This window comes from Pan troglodytes, chromosome 5 (assembly GCF_028858775.2).
Source record: "Pan troglodytes isolate AG18354 chromosome 5, NHGRI_mPanTro3-v2.0_pri, whole genome shotgun sequence".
Lineage (NCBI taxonomy): Eukaryota > Metazoa > Chordata > Mammalia > Primates > Hominidae > Pan > Pan troglodytes.
Window position 1 is genome coordinate 170,518,626 of NC_072403.2, and position 17,770 is coordinate 170,536,395.

Genomic DNA, 17,770 nt, shown 5'->3' on the forward strand with positions numbered 1-17,770 from the left:
TTTGACTCGTGACAAGCTAGTACCAGGAACAAAGAAAGCGACTAGCAGAATTGGGGCTGGTAGGGAGGCAGACTGAAAGGAGGGAGAGGACAGATTCAGGAGGAAGGAAGGCACAGTGGGAAAAGCAGGAGAGAGAGAAGCGCATGTTCACGTGGGAGGGAAACATGGTTTCAGGGAAAAGGAGAAGGGCCACCAATGGTTAGAGATGACTGGGGTGGGGGCCGTGGGACAGGCCCTGAGCCCAGGTTTGCAGCAGATGTTCTCGCTGATGTCAGTACCTCTAAGGTTACTCCCCTGGGTACAATTTTATAACATCTGTATTGAGATTAAATGTTGACGATAACTTAGGTGAAGAGCTTATTTCCTCATGTGTGCATAAATTCTTCACTGAAGAAGAGGACGGACCGGAGGCTGTGCTGTGGAGTACCCAAGGACTAGGCTTGCTTGAATCTGACCCGACTACGCCAAATGCCTGCTCTTCCTTCCGGTTCATGTTTATCAGCTCGTATCAAACACAGACCCACTCATTTGCGCACAATCCTTTGAGGGAATAAGATGTTGTATTTTTATAATTAAAGGAATTAAAAGCTATAAAACAAAGCACATTGACAGATATTTAGTCAGTGCCTACCTTGTGTGGGGTACTTGAGTCTCCTGCTATTATTAAGTAATACCAGGTCATCTCTGCTTTTAAGGAGTTTCTAAACCCTTTTGGGTGATAAGACAATGTAAGCACTTGAAAAGTTTAATTAAAAAGTCAAGATTTAAATACCTGATGACAAAAATAGAGGATATGTCACAAGGCACAATATAACTAATTGCCACCTGAATGGCATATATAAACTATTTCAGAGGTGGAAAAGAGTCCCTGACATTGAGAAAACAGGAATTTCTTTTTTCTTTTTATTGGGGGGATGGAGGGACAGGGTCTTGCTCTGATGCCCAGGCTGCAGTGCAGTGGTGCCATTACAGCTCACTACAGCCTTGACCTCCCAGGTTCAAGCGATCCTCCCACCTCAGCCTCCTGGGCAGCTGGGGCTACAGGTGTGCACCACACTTGCTAATTTTTGTATTTTTTGTAGAGACAGGGTTTTACCATGTTGCCCAGGCTGATAAACTCCTGGGTTCCAGCAGTCCTCCACCTTGGCCTCCCAAAGTGCTAGGAACGACCGTGCCTGTCCCCAAATTTCTTATCATTAAAAGCTGATTAACTCATTGAGGCCGCCATATCATTGTTTCTCAAAATGTGTTCCATGCACCACCACCTCCATGCAAATCACCTGGGATGCTTATTTAAATACACATTCCTAGGCTTACCCTTAGATTACGATTCATTAGGGCTGGGGTGGGGCCTACAAACATGCGACTTAATGGGTTTCCCAGGTGATTTTTATGCACTAAAGTTTGTGATCCACTGTCAAGTGACTTGGCAGATATGTTCCTCAAAATTACCAGTGTGTATTTTTATACCAGATACCATGAGTCCCAGTAGTTTTTTTTTTTTTTTTTTTCAGACAGGGTCTCACGGTGTCTCCCAGGCTGGAGTGCAGTAGTACAATCATGGCTCATTGCAGCCTTGAACTCCTAGGCTCAAGCAACCCTCCTACTTCAGCCTCCAAGTAGCTAGGATCGCAGGTGTGCACCACCACACCTGGCTAATTTTTTAATTTTTTTTTTATTTTTGTGGAGGTGGGGGCTCCATGTGTTGCCCAGGCTGGTCTCACCTCCTGGATTCAAGATCCTCCAGCACTGGCCTCCCATAGTGCTGGGATCATAGGTGTGAGCCACCATGCCCAGCTGCTTCCCTCCACCACCCCCACCCATTGTTTTTTAAAAAGAGGCAGGGTCTTACTCTGTCACCCAGACTGGAGTGCAGTGGTATGATCATAGTGCACTTTTTTTTTTTTTTTTTTTTTTTTTTTGTAGAGACAGGGTCTCACCGTGTTTCCCAGGCTGGTCTTAAACTTCTGATCTCAAGAAATCCTCCTGCCTCGGTCGCCAAAGTGCTAGGATTTACAGACATGCTATTGCACCTGGCCCACACATTTTCTAAAGGAATCTTTAGCCAGAGCTTGCTATAGACTGACTTGTGTTGCCCTAAAATTCATATATTGAAGTCCAGACCCCTAGTGTGAAGGTAGGACATTTAGGGGAGATTAAGGTTAAAGGAGTTCATATGGGTGGATCCTGATCTGATTTCGTTACTGGCCTTAAAGAAAAGACGGAGAAAGAGATCTCTCACCACGCACGTGCACCAAGGAGAGGACATATGAGGACACAGCGAGAAGACAGCTGTCTGCAAGCCGGGGGCAAAGCCTTCACCAGGAAGCAGGCGTTGTCACCCTAACCTTGAGACTGCTCAGCCTCCATAATCGAATGGACCAGTTATTTAGCGCGTGCGCCTGTGTGTGTGCACGCACGCTTGTGCGTACACACGTGCTCTTGCATACACGCATAATACTGGTTTTGTTTTTCTGGAGAACCCTGACTAATACAGATTTTGGATCCAGGAAATGGGTATTGCTGTAACAAATCTCTAAACATGTGGAAGAAGCTTTGGAACTGGGTAATGGATATAGGCTAGAAGAGTTTTGAGGTGGATGCTAGAAATACGGATGTTAAGGGCAATTCTGGTGAGGTCTTAGTTGGAAATGAGGAACATACTGAAAACTGGATGAAAGGTGATCCTATAAAGCAGCAAAGGATTTGAGTAAACTGTGTTTACTGTTTGATGGAAGGTAGAACTTGCAAGTGATTAAACTGGATATGTAACTGAAGAGATTTGTAAGCAAAGTGTTGAGGGAGCAGTTTGGTTCCTCCTGATGGCTTATAGTAAAATGCAAAAGGAGAAAGATGAATGGAAGAAGGAATTGTTAAGATAAAAGATGAAGATTTAGATTTAGAAAATATTTAGACTATTCATATTGCAAAAAATAAGTATTAAGTACATTTTGAAGAAAATACCAAAGTTATGGCTGGACTCTCATTTGATAAAGCGCTTATGAAATTATATGAGCAGAAACACTGCCAGTTTGAACTGTAGTGGATGGAAACAGGATGAAAGGAAGGAGAGAGGCTGTTGGACTTCTTAGCTTTGACCAGCTGGGATGAGGGAGCTGTTTGGCCACTAACATGCACTATTCTTCAAGAAGAAAGAAAAATAACCTTGAAAGTGATTCAGAGATCATTAGGTCCACCTCCTCAGTTTCAGCAGGCCAGATGGCCTTTGCACAGAGCCCTGTGGGCAGAGCCATGGGGTCAGGATCCCTGCCAGAGTTAGGAGGGTGATGCTGACACCCCAGTAGGCCTGGAGGACAGGATATCAAACCAAAGAAGACTCCACTCAAGCCTCAAAATTCAATGGAATTTTCTTTGCGAGATTTGGGATTTGCTTGGAACCTGTCACCACTTTCGTACTTCTGGTGTCTCCTTTTTGGAATGGGAATGTCTATTCTTTGCCTGTCCCACAATTGTATTTTGGAAGCACATAACTTCTCTGGTTTCACAGGTTCACAGCTGGAGAGCAGTTTTGCTTCAGGATGAATTGTACCTCAGGTCCCATCCATACTGGATTTAGGTGACAATTTAAATGAGATTCTGGACTTTAGAGTTGATATTGGAATAAGTTAAGACTTTGGGGTTTTTGGGAATAGAATGAATATATTTTGCATTGGAGAAGAACATGAATCTGAGAGTGGCCAGGAGTAGAATCCTGTGGACTGAATTGTGCCCCCACGTCACCCCCAAAATTCATATTGGGAAGTCCTAACTCCCAATGTGACTGTATTTGGAGTTAGGACTTACAGGGGGGAGTTAAAATTAAATGAGATCTTAAGGGAGGTCCTAATCTGATAGGACAGTTGGCCTTATAAGGAGACAAGGACTAACTAACGCCTGTGATCCCAGTGCTTTGGAAGGCCAAATCACAAGGTAAGGAGATCAAGACCATCCTGGCTAACAAGGTGAAACCCCATCTCTACTAAAAATACAAAAAATTAGCCGGGCGTGGTGGCGGGTGCATGTAGTCCCAGCTACTCAGGAGGCTGAGGCAGGAGAATGGCGTGAACCTGGGAGGCGGAGCTTGCAGTGAGCCGAGATCGCGCCACTGCACACCAGCCTGTGTGACAGAGCAAGACTCGTCTCAAAAAAAAAAGGCAAGGAAAGAGCTCTTTCTTCATGTACATACACTGAGTAGAGGCCACCTGCAAGCCAGGAAGACAGCGTTCCCCAGAATCTAATCATTCTGGCACCCTAGTCTTGGACTTTCAGCCTCCAGAGTATGAGGAAACAATTTCTATTATTGGAGCCACCTAAGTCTATGGTATTTTGTTATCGTAGCTTGAGCAGATTTAGAGTGTATATTTAAAAGCCATTAAAACCGTTTTTAAAGATTTTATTTTAAAAATATATCTAATTCAGGAAGCTGGGCACAGTGGCTCACCCCTGTAATCCCAGCACTTTGGGAGGCCAAGGCGGGAGGATTGCCTGAGCTCAGTAGTTCAAGACCAGCCTGGGCAACACGGTGAAACCCTGTCTCTACTAAAATACAAAAAAAAATGGCCAGGTGCAGTGGCTCATGCCTGTAATCCCAACAGTTTGGGAGGCCAAGGTAGGCAGATCACCTGAGGTCAGGAGTTCAAGCGCAGCCTGGCCAACATGGTCAAACCTCATCTCTAATAAAAATGCAAAAATTAGCTGGGTGTGGTGGCAGGTGCCTATAGTCCCAGCTACTCGGGAGGCTGAGGCAGGAGAATCACTTGAACCCAGGAGATGGAGGCTGCAGTGAGCCGAGATTGCACCACTGCACTCCAGCCTGGGTGACAGAGCAAGACTCCATCTCAAAAAATAAGTAAATAAAGAAAATACAAAAAATTAGCCAGCCGTGGCAGCATGCATCTGTAGTCCCAGCTACTCAGGAGGCTGAGGCAGGAGAATCGCTTGAGTCCAGGAGGCGGAGGTTGCAGTGAACCAAGATAATGTCACTGCATTGCACTCCAGCCTAGGCGGCAGAGCGAGACTCCATCTCCCAAAAAAACCCACAAAGCCTTCAACCCAGAAGAAATTAGCAGATTCTTGAAAACTGACAGAATTGAGATGTAAAGCCCCAGGCATTGTAGTTAAGCCATAGGTTCTCAAAGACCAGTCCCAGCTTACATTTTTCTACGACTTAGATGTTTTTCCAGAACAGCCATGATAAATTGATGACACAGAATCTGTAGAAGTATGAAGTAGACCCAGCCACCACCTCAGCCTCTGCAAATGTGGAGCTTATGTCATGCACTGAATTGCTAGTCGTGCTGATGACAGACGTCAGAGTGGCAGTGCCTGCACGTGTGGAATTATAACACTGAACAAGCAGGGCTGAGGGCATGTTTTCAGAAAGCCATTTTCTTTGTCTCATGCCACCCCTTAAATCGTCATTTATTCTTTCAGAAAGTATTTATCAAGTCTCAGGTATTGTTCTAGTCTCTGGGGTTAAAGCAGGAGGCAGGACAGATTACTTTCCTTCCCTTGTGGAGTTTGCAGTAGTTGGGGAGACAGACAATAAAATAGTAGTTATGGCCAGATGCAGTTGCTCAGCTCTTCTAATCCCAGCACTTTGGGAGGCTGAGGCAGGAGGATCACTTGAGTCCGGGGGTTTAAGACAAGCCTGGGCAACATAGTGAGACCCCATCTCTATAAAAAAGAAAATAGTAGTTTTGAGTGAAGGGATAGAGGAAATGGTCTGGGACATGGTATTTGAGGGTTCCTGGCATTGATGAGTGAGTCAGGGGCTGAGTGGGCAATGTCTTACTGGGTTTCCTCAAGTCGAATCACACACACAGGCAAATTCTGTAGGCTTGCATGCATGCTTGAGTCATAGCTGAGATTCCTTTGATCCAGTGATTCCTAAATTAAGTCATATAAAACACTGCTCAGGGCTTGTGCATTAAGCCTTTTTATTTGCTTAAACACAAATACCACTGTGGCTTCACTGTGGCTTTCGCTGGGTCCGGGCGTCGAGCCTCCTGATTCAGTGAGTGCTTTAAAAAGGGGGTGATGTGGGCGACACAACCTGGGGCCAGCCTCTTTTCCAAGGAGCTTGCCAAGCTTTTCTGCCTCAGAGGGGCCCCTGTTCACAGATGCCACCTCCAAATGCTCAGAAACTTCTAGATTGGTTTGGATTAAGAAACTCATCCTTTAAAATATAAACAGCCTTTTTGGATGGTAAGATCACTCACATTATGAATTATTTCATTGTGATTGAATGATTTAGCTTTTATTTATTACCTGGCAAGGCACTTGGAGCCTTGAGGCAATGAGATATTCATCAGAAAAACAAAGTAATCTGGAAGAATGGGGTCCTCACATTGAGGACAGACCTGGGGCAGTGGAGAGGGGTGTGTGGGGGATTTGGATGGTGAGGGGATGTGATAGCACAGGTGGGGATGGGCAGCAAGGGAGAGGAATTCCAACGAAGAGGAACTTTGCCCCACAGTTTTGCCATCATCCCACTCTGCACATCGTCTCACCGTCTGCCTGAGGGCCCCATGCGGAGTACCCCCAGAAGAACCCAGAGCCATCCTGGGAGTTCCCACCGCACAGGTTTCCTAGCCTTTGCTCCACACAGGCAAGCAGCTTTACCAGGCGGGAGAGCCAGGCCCCCACCGCAAGACCTGTGGCAATTCCAGGGGACTTTCTGGCTTTCCAGACCTAAGTGGAGCGGACCTGACTCTGTCAGGACTGTAGTTCAAGCAGGCTTGGCATCCGCAAGGGCCTTCTCAGGTCAGAAGCAGGTTCTCAGGGGAATCAGTGAGCCCGCAAGACCCTCAGCCCAGGTTCTGTGGCTGCCTGAAAGTCCGCATGAACCCAGGTGGGCACCTGTGTGTTGTGAGACAACAGCACAGCGATTTTGGTTTCAGCTTTTGGCAAACGGTGTCTATTTTGTATATTCCTAGAAACATTAAAATACCATGCCCATTTTGACAACAGTAGAAGTAATTGCCTACTTCTGCTTAGAAGATGTAAAAGAGAAAAACAGTGCCAAGCTTCTTTTCAGTTTCAACCTCTAGGTCTAAAATGATGGCCTGTGGAGTCCGTCTGTCTTTTAGTTTATAGTAATGATCATTGGTAGGGGCTAATTGATATAACTTCCCTTGAAATCTGCTGGTTGGTGTTTTACCAGATGAAATCTATGGGAACAGCTTGATTTCTACTGTGATCGACAGCTGCAACTGCTCAGACTCCAGTGACATTGAGCTGAGTGATGACTGGGCTGCCAAGAAATCTCCCAAAATCTCCAGAGCTAGCAAATCACCCAAACTCCCAAGGTAATCTCAGTCTTTGGGGAGATCGTCCTTTCTTGTGCCTCTGAATATGTGTGTTTGTGCCTGCAACAGAATCCCATTGAAACTGACCAGAAGAGTCAAAGAGCAACCTCCCTGCGTTTTCTTCCAGAAGATTCCAGCTGGAATAATTACAACTTCTATTTGTTTTGTTTTGTTTTGTTTTGTTTTGTTTCCTTCGGGATAGACAAAGATACCCAGTAGAAGTTTGCTACACCCTCAGAACTTCTCTAGGGGTTAGCAGTGATGGTGGGTGGCAGAGGGGTGGCCATAGTTCCCGGGCTTATATGTTTTTTCTTATAGTTTGAGAAAAGGAAGAAAAAGGTTCACCTGTGGATGTAACATGTTGAAGAGAATGCCAGATAAGATGCCTGTAATGCCGGAGCCGGGCACAGTGGCTCACGCCTGTAATCCCAGCACTTTGGGAGGCCGAGGCGGGTGGATCACGAGGTCAAGAGATCTGGACCATCCTGGTCAACATGGTGAAACCCCGTCCCTACTAAAAATACAAAAATTAGCCAGGCGTGGTGGCGGGTGCCTGTAGTCCCAGCTACTCAGGAGGCTGAGGCAGGAGAATCACTTGAATCCGGGAAGCGGAGGTTGCAGAGCCGAGATTGTGCCACTGCACTTCAGCCCGGCAATAGAGCAAGACTGCATCTCAAATAAATAAATAAATAATAAATAAATGCCTGTAATGCCGTAATTGGGAAACATCAACACATCGCATCCACTGTAGAACCTTTTTCTTCACTAAGATTTCTAGTTTTAATTCTGTGATTTTTTTTCTGATGCCATGAAAAACTAAGGTATAAGTTACATACAGATACACATCTGTCCAAATCGTAAACACCTAGCTCATCGTACAAGGGCTATCCCAGTGTCTTCCCCCAAGTTCAAGATAAAAGACATGTCATCATCCCGGAAAGTCCGCCTGTGCTCCCTCCATTTGATACCCACTCCCTAGAAGTAATCACTCTTCTGACTTCCATCATCAGCTTTGCTTGTTCTTAAACTTCATATGAATAGAGTCAAACGATATGTTCTCTTTGTATCTGGCTCTTTTTTTTTTTTTTTGCTCAGTGTAATGATTTTGAGAGTCATCATGTTGTTGCATGTATCAGTAGTTTGTTTTTCTTTATTGCTCCGTGGTATTCCATTGTAATGATTATACTACAATTAGTTTGTTTACCAATCAATGGATATTTGGTAGTTTCCAGTTTGAGGCTATTATGAACAAATCCATGATAAACATTCTTATACAAGTCTTTTTGTGGACATGTGCGCTCATTTCTCTTGGATATAAACTTGGGAAAGGAGTTGCATGGTCATGGGTTAGATACATGTTAAAGTTTATTAGAAACTGCCGAGCAGTATTCCAGGGTAGCCGCACCCACGTAAATCCCCACCAGCAATTTCCAAGAGAGTCCCAGTTTCTTCCATCCTCAGCAGCGGCTCTGTTGTCATTTTTTAGAAATAATTCTACCTTGTTCTGATAGGTGTAGTGGCATCTCATTTCAGTTTAATTCTGATATCTCCAGTGATGGATGCTGCTTTGTTTGCATGTTTCTTGGCCACTTGGCTGTCTTCTTCTTTTGTGAAGTGTCTGTTCAAGTCTTCTGCCCAATTTATTATTGGGATGTTTTATTGAGTTGTAAGAGTTCTTTCCTTTTTTTTTGAGAAGGAGTCTCGCTCTGTTGCCCAGGCTGGTGTGCAGTGGCACGATCTCGGCTCACTGCAACCTCCACCTCCTGGGTTCAAACGATTCTCCTGCCTCAGCCTCCCAAGTAGCTGGGACTACAGGCTTGTGCCACCATGACCGGCTAATTTTTTGTATTTTTAGTAGAGACAAGGTTTCACCATGTTAGCCAGGATGGTCTCAATCTCCTGACCTCATGATCCGCCTACCTCGGCCTCCCAAGGTGCTGGGATTACAGGTGTGAGCCACTGCACCTGGCCCAAGCTCCTGTGTACCCTCCCCTCCCTTTAGAGCAATCACTACAGGGGCATCTGAATGTCTCATTCTTTTTTGTTGTTTTTTCGACCTGGAGTCTTGCTCTGTCGCCCAGGCTGGAGTGCAGTGGCGTGATCTTGGCTCACTGCAACCTCCACCTCCTGGGTTCAAGTGACTCTCCTGCTTCAGCCTCCTGAGTAGCTGGGACTATAGGCAAGCGCCACGATGCCCGGCTAATTTTTGTATTTTTTAGTAGAGATAGGGTTTCACCATATTGGCCAGGATGGTCTCAAACTCCTGACCTTGTGATCCACCCGCCTTGGCCTCCCTAAGTGCTGGGATTACAGGTGTGAGCCACCGCACCCAGCCAAGAGTTCTTTCTTCTAGATTTGAATCCTTTGTCAGCTATCTGTATGGCCATATAGTCCAGCACGTGGCATTCTTCTTTTGTGGTTAGTGCTTTCTGTGTCCTGTTCGGGATGTCTTTGATTACCTAAGGTCATAAAGCCCTTCTTCAGTTCTCTTCCAGCAGCTTTCTAGTTTTAGCTTTCATGCTTACGGATTAATTTTTGTGTTTGGTATGATTAGAGGTAAATGCTCATTTTTTAAATATGCAGATATCCAGTTACTCTAGCAATCTGACTGATGTCTTTTTTCATCTTTGTTCCAGAGCTTGTTAAAATGGCATGTAACATTATGAACTTTGCTGTATTTCCAAAGTGCTTTTTTCCCATTATGTAAGCAGAGAGGACATCTAATGCATGCAGCTAAATCCTTCACCTTTAAACGTCCTCTTCAGGTTGCCGTCTTCCTGTGGCTGGACCTCCTCCTGCTGTCCTTTCCCCATTTGGACCCTCCACACAGCAGCCAGGCTAATTGTCCCAGATCATAGCTTTAGGGAGCTCAATCTGCCATCCTCCCACTCCTCAGGAGCCCAGAGTTTCTCATCAAGCTCAAAACCAGTATATATGAGACTTAATGCATTTTTTCATAGACTGTTTTAAACCTTACCATATTCATTTTAATCACACTGTCTTTGGGGTAGACTGTCATTAAACATGTGTGTCTCCATGTTACAAATAAAGGGACTGAGAAGCAGAGATACAACATGGGATCAAAAGGCAGCCAAAAAATTTTACTAATTTGATTTAAATATTGCAGATGGTGAAATGCTAGATAAATTTGGTGAAATTCACACTGTTGCAGAAGAAATTATAAGAATCACTGGCCTTAGGGTAAGAAATGACTTGTCCCACCTGCCATTTTCCCAGGACTGATTGTGCAGGCCCCTGGCAGAAGGCCATTTCCACGCTTGCTCCAAGGCAACAGAGAGTGAAAGACAGTTAATTCTTTGAGTTCCTTACAAATGGATCGCTGGATCTCATTTCAGTGTATACTAAGTATATTTTGAGACGGGGTCTTGCTCTGTCGTCCAGGCTCAAGTGGAGTTGTGTAATCGTAGCTCATTGCAGCCTTGAACTCCTGGGCTCAAGCGATCCTCCTGCCTCAGCCTCCCAAGCAGCTGGGACTGCAGGTGTGTGCCACCACACCCAGTTTCTCAATATATTTTAAAATGTATATTATTCAATGTAAAGTTGTCATTCTTTCCTCATATTCATAAAGCAAAAGCAAGGGGAGAGCTTTGTTAAATTCGGGCACTGGCTGCAGGGTGAGAGCCCAACACCCAGGCTGGCTGTCCAGAAAAAGAAAGGAGTGCTGGAGTCAGGGCCATGCTCACTGTTCCCGCCACGGGTGCCTGACCCCTCCTGGCCTTGCCTCCCCAGGATCAGCATTGAGGCCCGCAAGTCCCCCAAGCTGCCCCGGGCTGCTCAGGAGCTCTCCCGGTCCCCACGGTTGCCCCTGCGCAAGCCCTCTGTGGGCTCGCCCAGCCTGACTCGGAGAGAGTTTCCTTTTGAAGACATCACTCAGGTAGGAGCCCCCAGTTACCCTGCCTTGCCCCCCTCCTCCTGGGGGCTATGCCCAGAGGGCCCCTTCCTACCCGCTGCCTGCACTGCTCACTGCCACCGTGGGTCCCTGAGCTCTGCTCCACATCCTGCACACCACCTACTACCTCAGGAGTAGCCCTCAGGTGGAGCTCTGGCTTCTCCACCTGTGTCCCTCAGCCAGTTCTGATCTTGCAGTGACGGTGGGAGAGAACCTCCCACTTCCCATCACAGCTCCCACCGTCCAGCCCTGCCTGCCTTTCCCTCCTGGTCCCTCAGTGCCCCCTCACCCTCCGGGTGCTGCAGCCACACCTGGTTCTCACCTGCCCCATGCCTTGCCCTGCCTAGATTGTCACCACCCCACCTCCTCCTCGTTTCTGCCCCATGCTTCCAGAGGGAACTCCACCACCACCTCTGCTGTGATGGCCTCCTACCCTGGCTTAGCCGGGAGGGGCCGACACACCTGGTGTAGAACTACCTTATGACATTGCTCAGTGACTTCTTTATATACAGATCATTACAAGCTTTATCTTCTCCATCAGGTTTAAGCTCCTTAAGGGGCTGTATTTTGTCCATCTTTATTTTTGCCCTTGCATACATACCTTAGGCATAATAATATCTTAAGTTTTTAAAAATTTAATTGAATGAGAAAACAAATGATGGGTAGTTTCAGGACATACTGGTACCAATGCAACCGATGTTTTCAGGAGAAATATCAACGATAAAAATGGATTCAGAGTTAGATCCCTTTCTACGCCTCTTTAAATCACACACCTGTGGACATACTGGGACACACCCCCACCTTTCCCCCAGCTCGATGCGCCCCCACTCACTGCTGCCTGCCTGGCTGCCCTCGTTAGCTTCTGATCTTGCAAATGGTAGATGAGGTAGGGAATGGGTGTTTCTTGCAGTGCACACTCGTGGCTTGTTAAGTAATAAATATTAACATTCTTACTAAGTGACCAGTTGAAAATACGGAAATAGATTGTGATTCTTCTTTTTTCTTTTCTTCCCACCGCAGCACAACTATCTTGCTCAGGTCACGTCTAATATCTGGGGAACCAAATTTAAGATTGTGGGCTTGGCTGCTTTCCTGCCAACCAACCTCGGTGCAGGTAAAAATCATGTCCTCTTCTCTCATTGTCCCAGTTGGAACAAACTAAAACGTCCAGTTTCCACCTTTAGTGGCTTAAACTAGAAGATGAACTTTTAAGACAGCAAATGATTAGCATGTATTTTACCTCTAAACCTTAGCTTCACCACAGTGGTTTCACAAAAATTAGAATTCTCACTCACATTGGCTTTTTGCCAGTGGCATTTTTTTTTTTTTAATCTTTTAACTTTTTTTTTGAGATAGTGTCTTGCCCAGGCTGGAGTATAGTGACACGATCACAGCTCACTGCAGCCTTGACCTGGGCTCAAGTGATCCTCCTGCCTCAGCCCCCAAAGTAGCTGGGATTACAGGTTCGCGCCACCATGCCCGGCTAATTTTTGTATTTTTTGTAGAGACAGGGTTTCACCACATTGTCCATGCTGGTCTCAAACTCCTGAGCTCAAGCAATTTGCCCACCTCAACCTTCCAAAGTGCTGGGATGACAGGCATGAGCCATCACGCCTGGTCGCCAGCGGGATTTTCATTTTTTGCTATAAGCCCTGACTCATAAAAACAATAGAAATATTAAAATGATAGCAATAGCCAAAATTTGTATCACAGCTCTCATAGATTTCTCAAAACTTTGACTTCTAGGCCTTTTGCTGTGGGCGGATTTTTGGTAAACTCCTGAAGAAAGTGGAGAAGAAAGCATTAGAGACTATAAGTAGTTAGCTAAGGCTGAGTGCAGTGGCTCACGCCTGTAATCCCAGCACTTTGGGAGGACAAGGTTGGCAGATCACCTGAGTTTGGGAGTTTGAGACCAGCCTGACCAACATGGAGAACCTTTCTCTTCTAAAAATACAAAATTAGCCAGGCATGGTGGTGCATGCCTGTAATCCTAGCTACTTGGGAGGCTGAGGCAGGAGAATCGCTTGAACCCAGGGCGCGGAGGTTGCTGTGAGCCGAGATCACACCACTGCACTCCAGCCTGGGCAACACGAGCGAAACTATGTCTCAAGAAAAAAAAAAAAAAAAAGATTAGCTGACTATTGGTACAATTCTTAGTGGTAAATTTTTCTGAATTTCATTTCTCAGTACTAGATAAATACCCTGTCCATGGCAAGTTTGAAACAGAGGAAAACTGAGCCAAGGGAGTAAAAGCCAGGCCAGAACATGAACATGTATTCGGATCTGCCCTCCTGCCCAAATGAGTTGCAGTACCTTGTTATATTTACCCCAGAGACAGTAATGACGTGAAAATGGCAGAAGGTCCATTCCAGAGCAACTTTCTTCTGTTGGGGAGGTCCCTATGTGAGTTGAGGAGCTGTGTTGCTCCCCGCATCTTTCCCAGTTGCAGAATCACTGCATGTCGTACACGTCTGTCTGCAAGGCCAGCTCAGCCAGGGGGGCCGTGGCCCTCCATTTTGAGCGTGCTGTGCGTAACCTACTAAAACTGCTTTTGAAAAATTCTGAATCTGTGTATGAGTTGTATGAAGCAACTCATACACAGATCCTTTAAAATAAATTATTCTTACAGATTAGATGTTAGGAAGACCTATTGCTATGAGGCATTTCAGAAATTTATAAAATAGCGCTGCATTTGAGTTTTTCATTTTGAAGTTTCTGAGCTCAAAGAAAAAGAGGAATAAAATTTAAACATAAAACTGACAGGGAATCACAATGGACCATCCCTGTACATAATGCAAATAAATCTCTCATTTTCAGCAACCTGGAAACACTCTGATGACCACAAATGCTTGTTGTTCAGTTACTCGTTAGTGCCCTGTTGATTAGATAAGGCTGATTTTTAATAACTACTGTTTAGCTACCATGATTATTCCCACATCAGTAAGCTGAGAACTTAGCCATCTGCCTATGGTAAATATTGAAAAAGGGAATGGAAGTGAGAATTTACTAAATGGGTCTTTTCATTCTTGGATGTTGAGAAGGTCCACAGATAAGCCAGTAAAGATCTTACAATGAGAGAGCATGTGAAAGCCTTTGAGACAAATGCTGGCCTTTTTTGGGGGGTGCAGGGAGATAGGGCCTGGCTCTGTCACCCATGCTAGAGTGCAGTGGCGCCACCACAGCCCACTGCAGCCTCAAGCTCCTGCGCTCGAGTGATTCTCCCACCTCAGCCTGTACTAGCTAGGACTGTAGACAAGGCACATGCCACCATGCCCAGCTAATTTTTTAAAATTTTTGGTTGAGATAGGACTTCACTATTTTGTCCAGGCTGGTCTTAAACTCCTGGCTTCAAGCCATACCCCCATCTTGGCATCTCAAAGTGCTGGAATTACAGGTGCGAGCTACCATGCTCATCCTGACCTTTTTAAACATAGTATTTTGATCCATAGAGCTACTTTGTCAAGCTAAAAGAATTTTCCACTTGATTATATTAATACTAGAGAACAGAAATTAACTATTGAATACTAGAAGGTATGTTATATGTGGTACCCCATTAAATAATCTTTTCAAAGACAGTATATGGCACTCTAGTGAACTTAAAAAGTGAGTGCTGTTCCCCAGTTTGGATAATTTGTTTTCTTTAATTAGAATGATCTGGCCCATGAAATTTTTTTATTTTGAATTTTTGGCATTTTAACAATACACAGTAGATTCTACAAAATTCAAAGCATTCAGAGGGGTCTATAGTAAAAATCTCTGTCATTCTCACCATCAGCCACCTACTTTTCTTTCCTGGAGGTAACTGATGGTATTTTTCTAATCCCTCCTAGAATTTTTTTAAAAATTGCTTTGTCAATGTGAACAACAAAGAATAACACTTTAATACATTCATTCTTAAGTCATATGGAACCACACAGTATTTTTAAACCAAAATTCATATTATCTTTCCTTTGTGGACAAGAGAGAGAAACACATGCCTAGGGCCTTTCCTGCTATTGGGCAGGAGAAGTTACCTTAGCCCATACCAGTCCATGGCCAGCCCCGCAAAGATGCTTCGACAAAGGAGGCCTGCTGTGCCGCAGTCATGCTGCAGGTCAGCCGCTAAGTGTTAAGGTGACCGCCATGGAGCTAGAATAAAGAAGCTTTGTGCTACCTGTCTCACAGGAGAGACTGCTGAACACAAAAGCAAGTTCACAGGGCAGTTTCACCCCGACTTTAACTACTGTGAAACTTAAATTCAGATTCATTATATTTAAACTTATTTTGTCTCCTCTAAATATTTTAGTTGCAATCTAGGCCTTCTCCTACATGTCCCTGTTAATCAAATTAAATCTTGAGGTTTTAAAAAAACAACTGTGTGGAAATTCCCTATAAATCTCTATCCTGATGGTTAGATTAAAATTGAAAGCCAGTAAACCAAGGTTCCAGCCGAAATGAAGGCTATGTTTTATTCCTACATGAAACCATGCCACCCCCATCTCAACATTGCTTTCACACAGTTTCTTGGTTGCCCAAGCTTCCCTTGTTTGGCAGTCTGGTTGTCACAACTATTTCCATTCAATCATCCTTCTGATTGCAAATGAGGTTTTTAAAAAATATGTTTTTATACCCTAGCTTATTCCAAAAGAAATGATTTGTGTCTAAAATGTTCTTAACATTTGAAATTTGTAGTTCTGTAGACAAACCATTGGCAAGGAGGCCAAGCTAGACCAGGAATCTGCTATTACTGAATCCAGAACTGTGGCTAGTATGGTCGCATTGAGTACTAGGGAGAAATGAAGAGCTCCTCTCAGCCTCTGGGCCCTGCCTACACAGATCTGTCTTCTGATGGCAGGGAAACTGCAGCGCGCTCTTCTTCCTGTGACTCTCTTGACACTTTGGCTCTGCTCTGGTGTGTCTCTGTTAACTGTGCCCTTCTTTTTCCCCACCAGTAATCTATAAAACCAGCCTCCTGCATCTCCAGCCGCGGCAGATGACCATTTATCTCCCAGAAGTTCGGAAAATTTCCATGGACTATATTAATTTACCTGTCTTCAACCCAAATGTTTTCAGTGAAGATGAAGATGATTTACCAGGTGTGTTCACATACATCAACGTGTTTGTCACGGTCCCTCTGTCAGTAGATCATGCAAGGGGGACAGAGTGGCAAGTTGTTGAGGATTTCAGTCTGCTACCTGGGTTTGGAAAAGGTATCCCTGCCTCAGTAAGGTTGGTAGATGTGATGGCGTGTCCCAGGGGAAAAGTCACAGGTTGGCACCAGTGTTGGCAGGAGGGGAGCTGCTGGAGCACGGATGGTTCCAGTGGCAGCGGCGCCTTGTGTTTTCGGAGCACAGTTCTAACATCTGGCTTTATCCTCACAGCTATCCTCTTAGTCATGTGTCTGGATTCAGATAAGTTTGCGGGACTGATTGGGACTAAATAAAATCAGAACTGAGACCCAATCTCATTGATCTAGGCCAGCCTTCATCCTTTCAGTCCCTGCTGAGATAGTGTCTCACTCCAGCATTCCCGTGGTGTGCACAGAGCCCAGTTTCTCAAATCTGCCCTGTGTCCAGGACGCAAAAGCCTTTACCTGGAACTACCTCTCTTCTGCCGCAACCGCGTGTCTCAGTGCACAGGGGCCTGGTCTGAGTTCAAGATAAAATCTGGTATACAGTTTTTAAATTCCAGTTTTCAAATGGTAAATATCAATATCCATAGCATCTTAAGTTAATGTGTTTCCCAGTGGGGGGATTCTTAAAGGATCCTATTTTGATTAATAGATTACAATGACTTCCAATTAGTCTGGCCAGTTAGTTGTGTGTAACTATTTCACTAGAGGGTACTTGAAAATAACTTGCTTTTCTAAGTAAAAGGCCACCTGAGATTTTATAGATACACAGACTCCTCTACTTCCAACTAAGTGGGCTCTGGAAGTCTCTCGTTTCTGAGCTAGAGGAACCCAGACATGGACCGTGACTTCTCCAGTATCTAGATGTCTGTGACCAGAGGGACTGGTTCTTGCAGTGGACATAGAGGGCCACCCATTTCAGCTTGGGCCCTCCTCCTCAGCTGGGCTCTGAACTTGAGAGAGTTGTTTACCTTCTCTCACCCCAGTCTTTTTAACTGAAAAAAGAAAAAAAAATGATTTCTACTGCACTTTCCAACAATAGCCATCTTGCTTCTCTGATGGTGACCTCTCCTGCATGAGTGAGCAAATCTCCTAGGCTTATGTGGTCCTAATAGGCCAAGCTTACAGCCACATAAATACCTGTAGTTTGGTGAAGCCTCCCATACCTGAGCTTTCTAGTGCATCCCCTTCTACTTCAGAATCTTGGAATTAGAATTATCTTTTAAACTTTCCCCTTAACGCTTTCCCTGTTCTCCCAAAATGCGAGGAATACAGCCCTCTCCAAGGTTCAGCTGTTGCTGCAGTTGTCGTTATTGTCTGTGGTTCTCAATGACAGGAGGGAACATATTGTCTCAGGGATTACATTTAATGATGGTGACTCAGCGAAGAGGCTCTTCTTCCTTAAAGGGGAAGATGCCTGCCATCAGTCTTTCATACAGA

The 17,770-nt window shown here is 45.0% G+C and overlaps 1 protein-coding gene across 10 annotated transcripts in view; it reads left to right on the forward strand.

The window, feature by feature from the left end:
- The window catches only part of TULP4 (TUB like protein 4), a 277,110-nt gene that overhangs the window by 247,827 nt on the left and 11,513 nt on the right, over window positions 1–17,770 (forward strand). For all 10 annotated transcript variants that reach the window (XM_016956541.4, XM_016956549.4, XM_024357484.3 and 7 more), the window contains 4 exons: window positions 7,166–7,310; window positions 11,061–11,205; window positions 12,241–12,334; window positions 16,152–16,295. In XM_016956541.4, coding sequence (XP_016812030.1) covers window positions 7,166–7,310; window positions 11,061–11,205; window positions 12,241–12,334; window positions 16,152–16,295 — 528 coding nt within the window. The remainder of the gene's footprint in view (window positions 1–7,165; window positions 7,311–11,060; window positions 11,206–12,240; window positions 12,335–16,151; window positions 16,296–17,770) is intronic.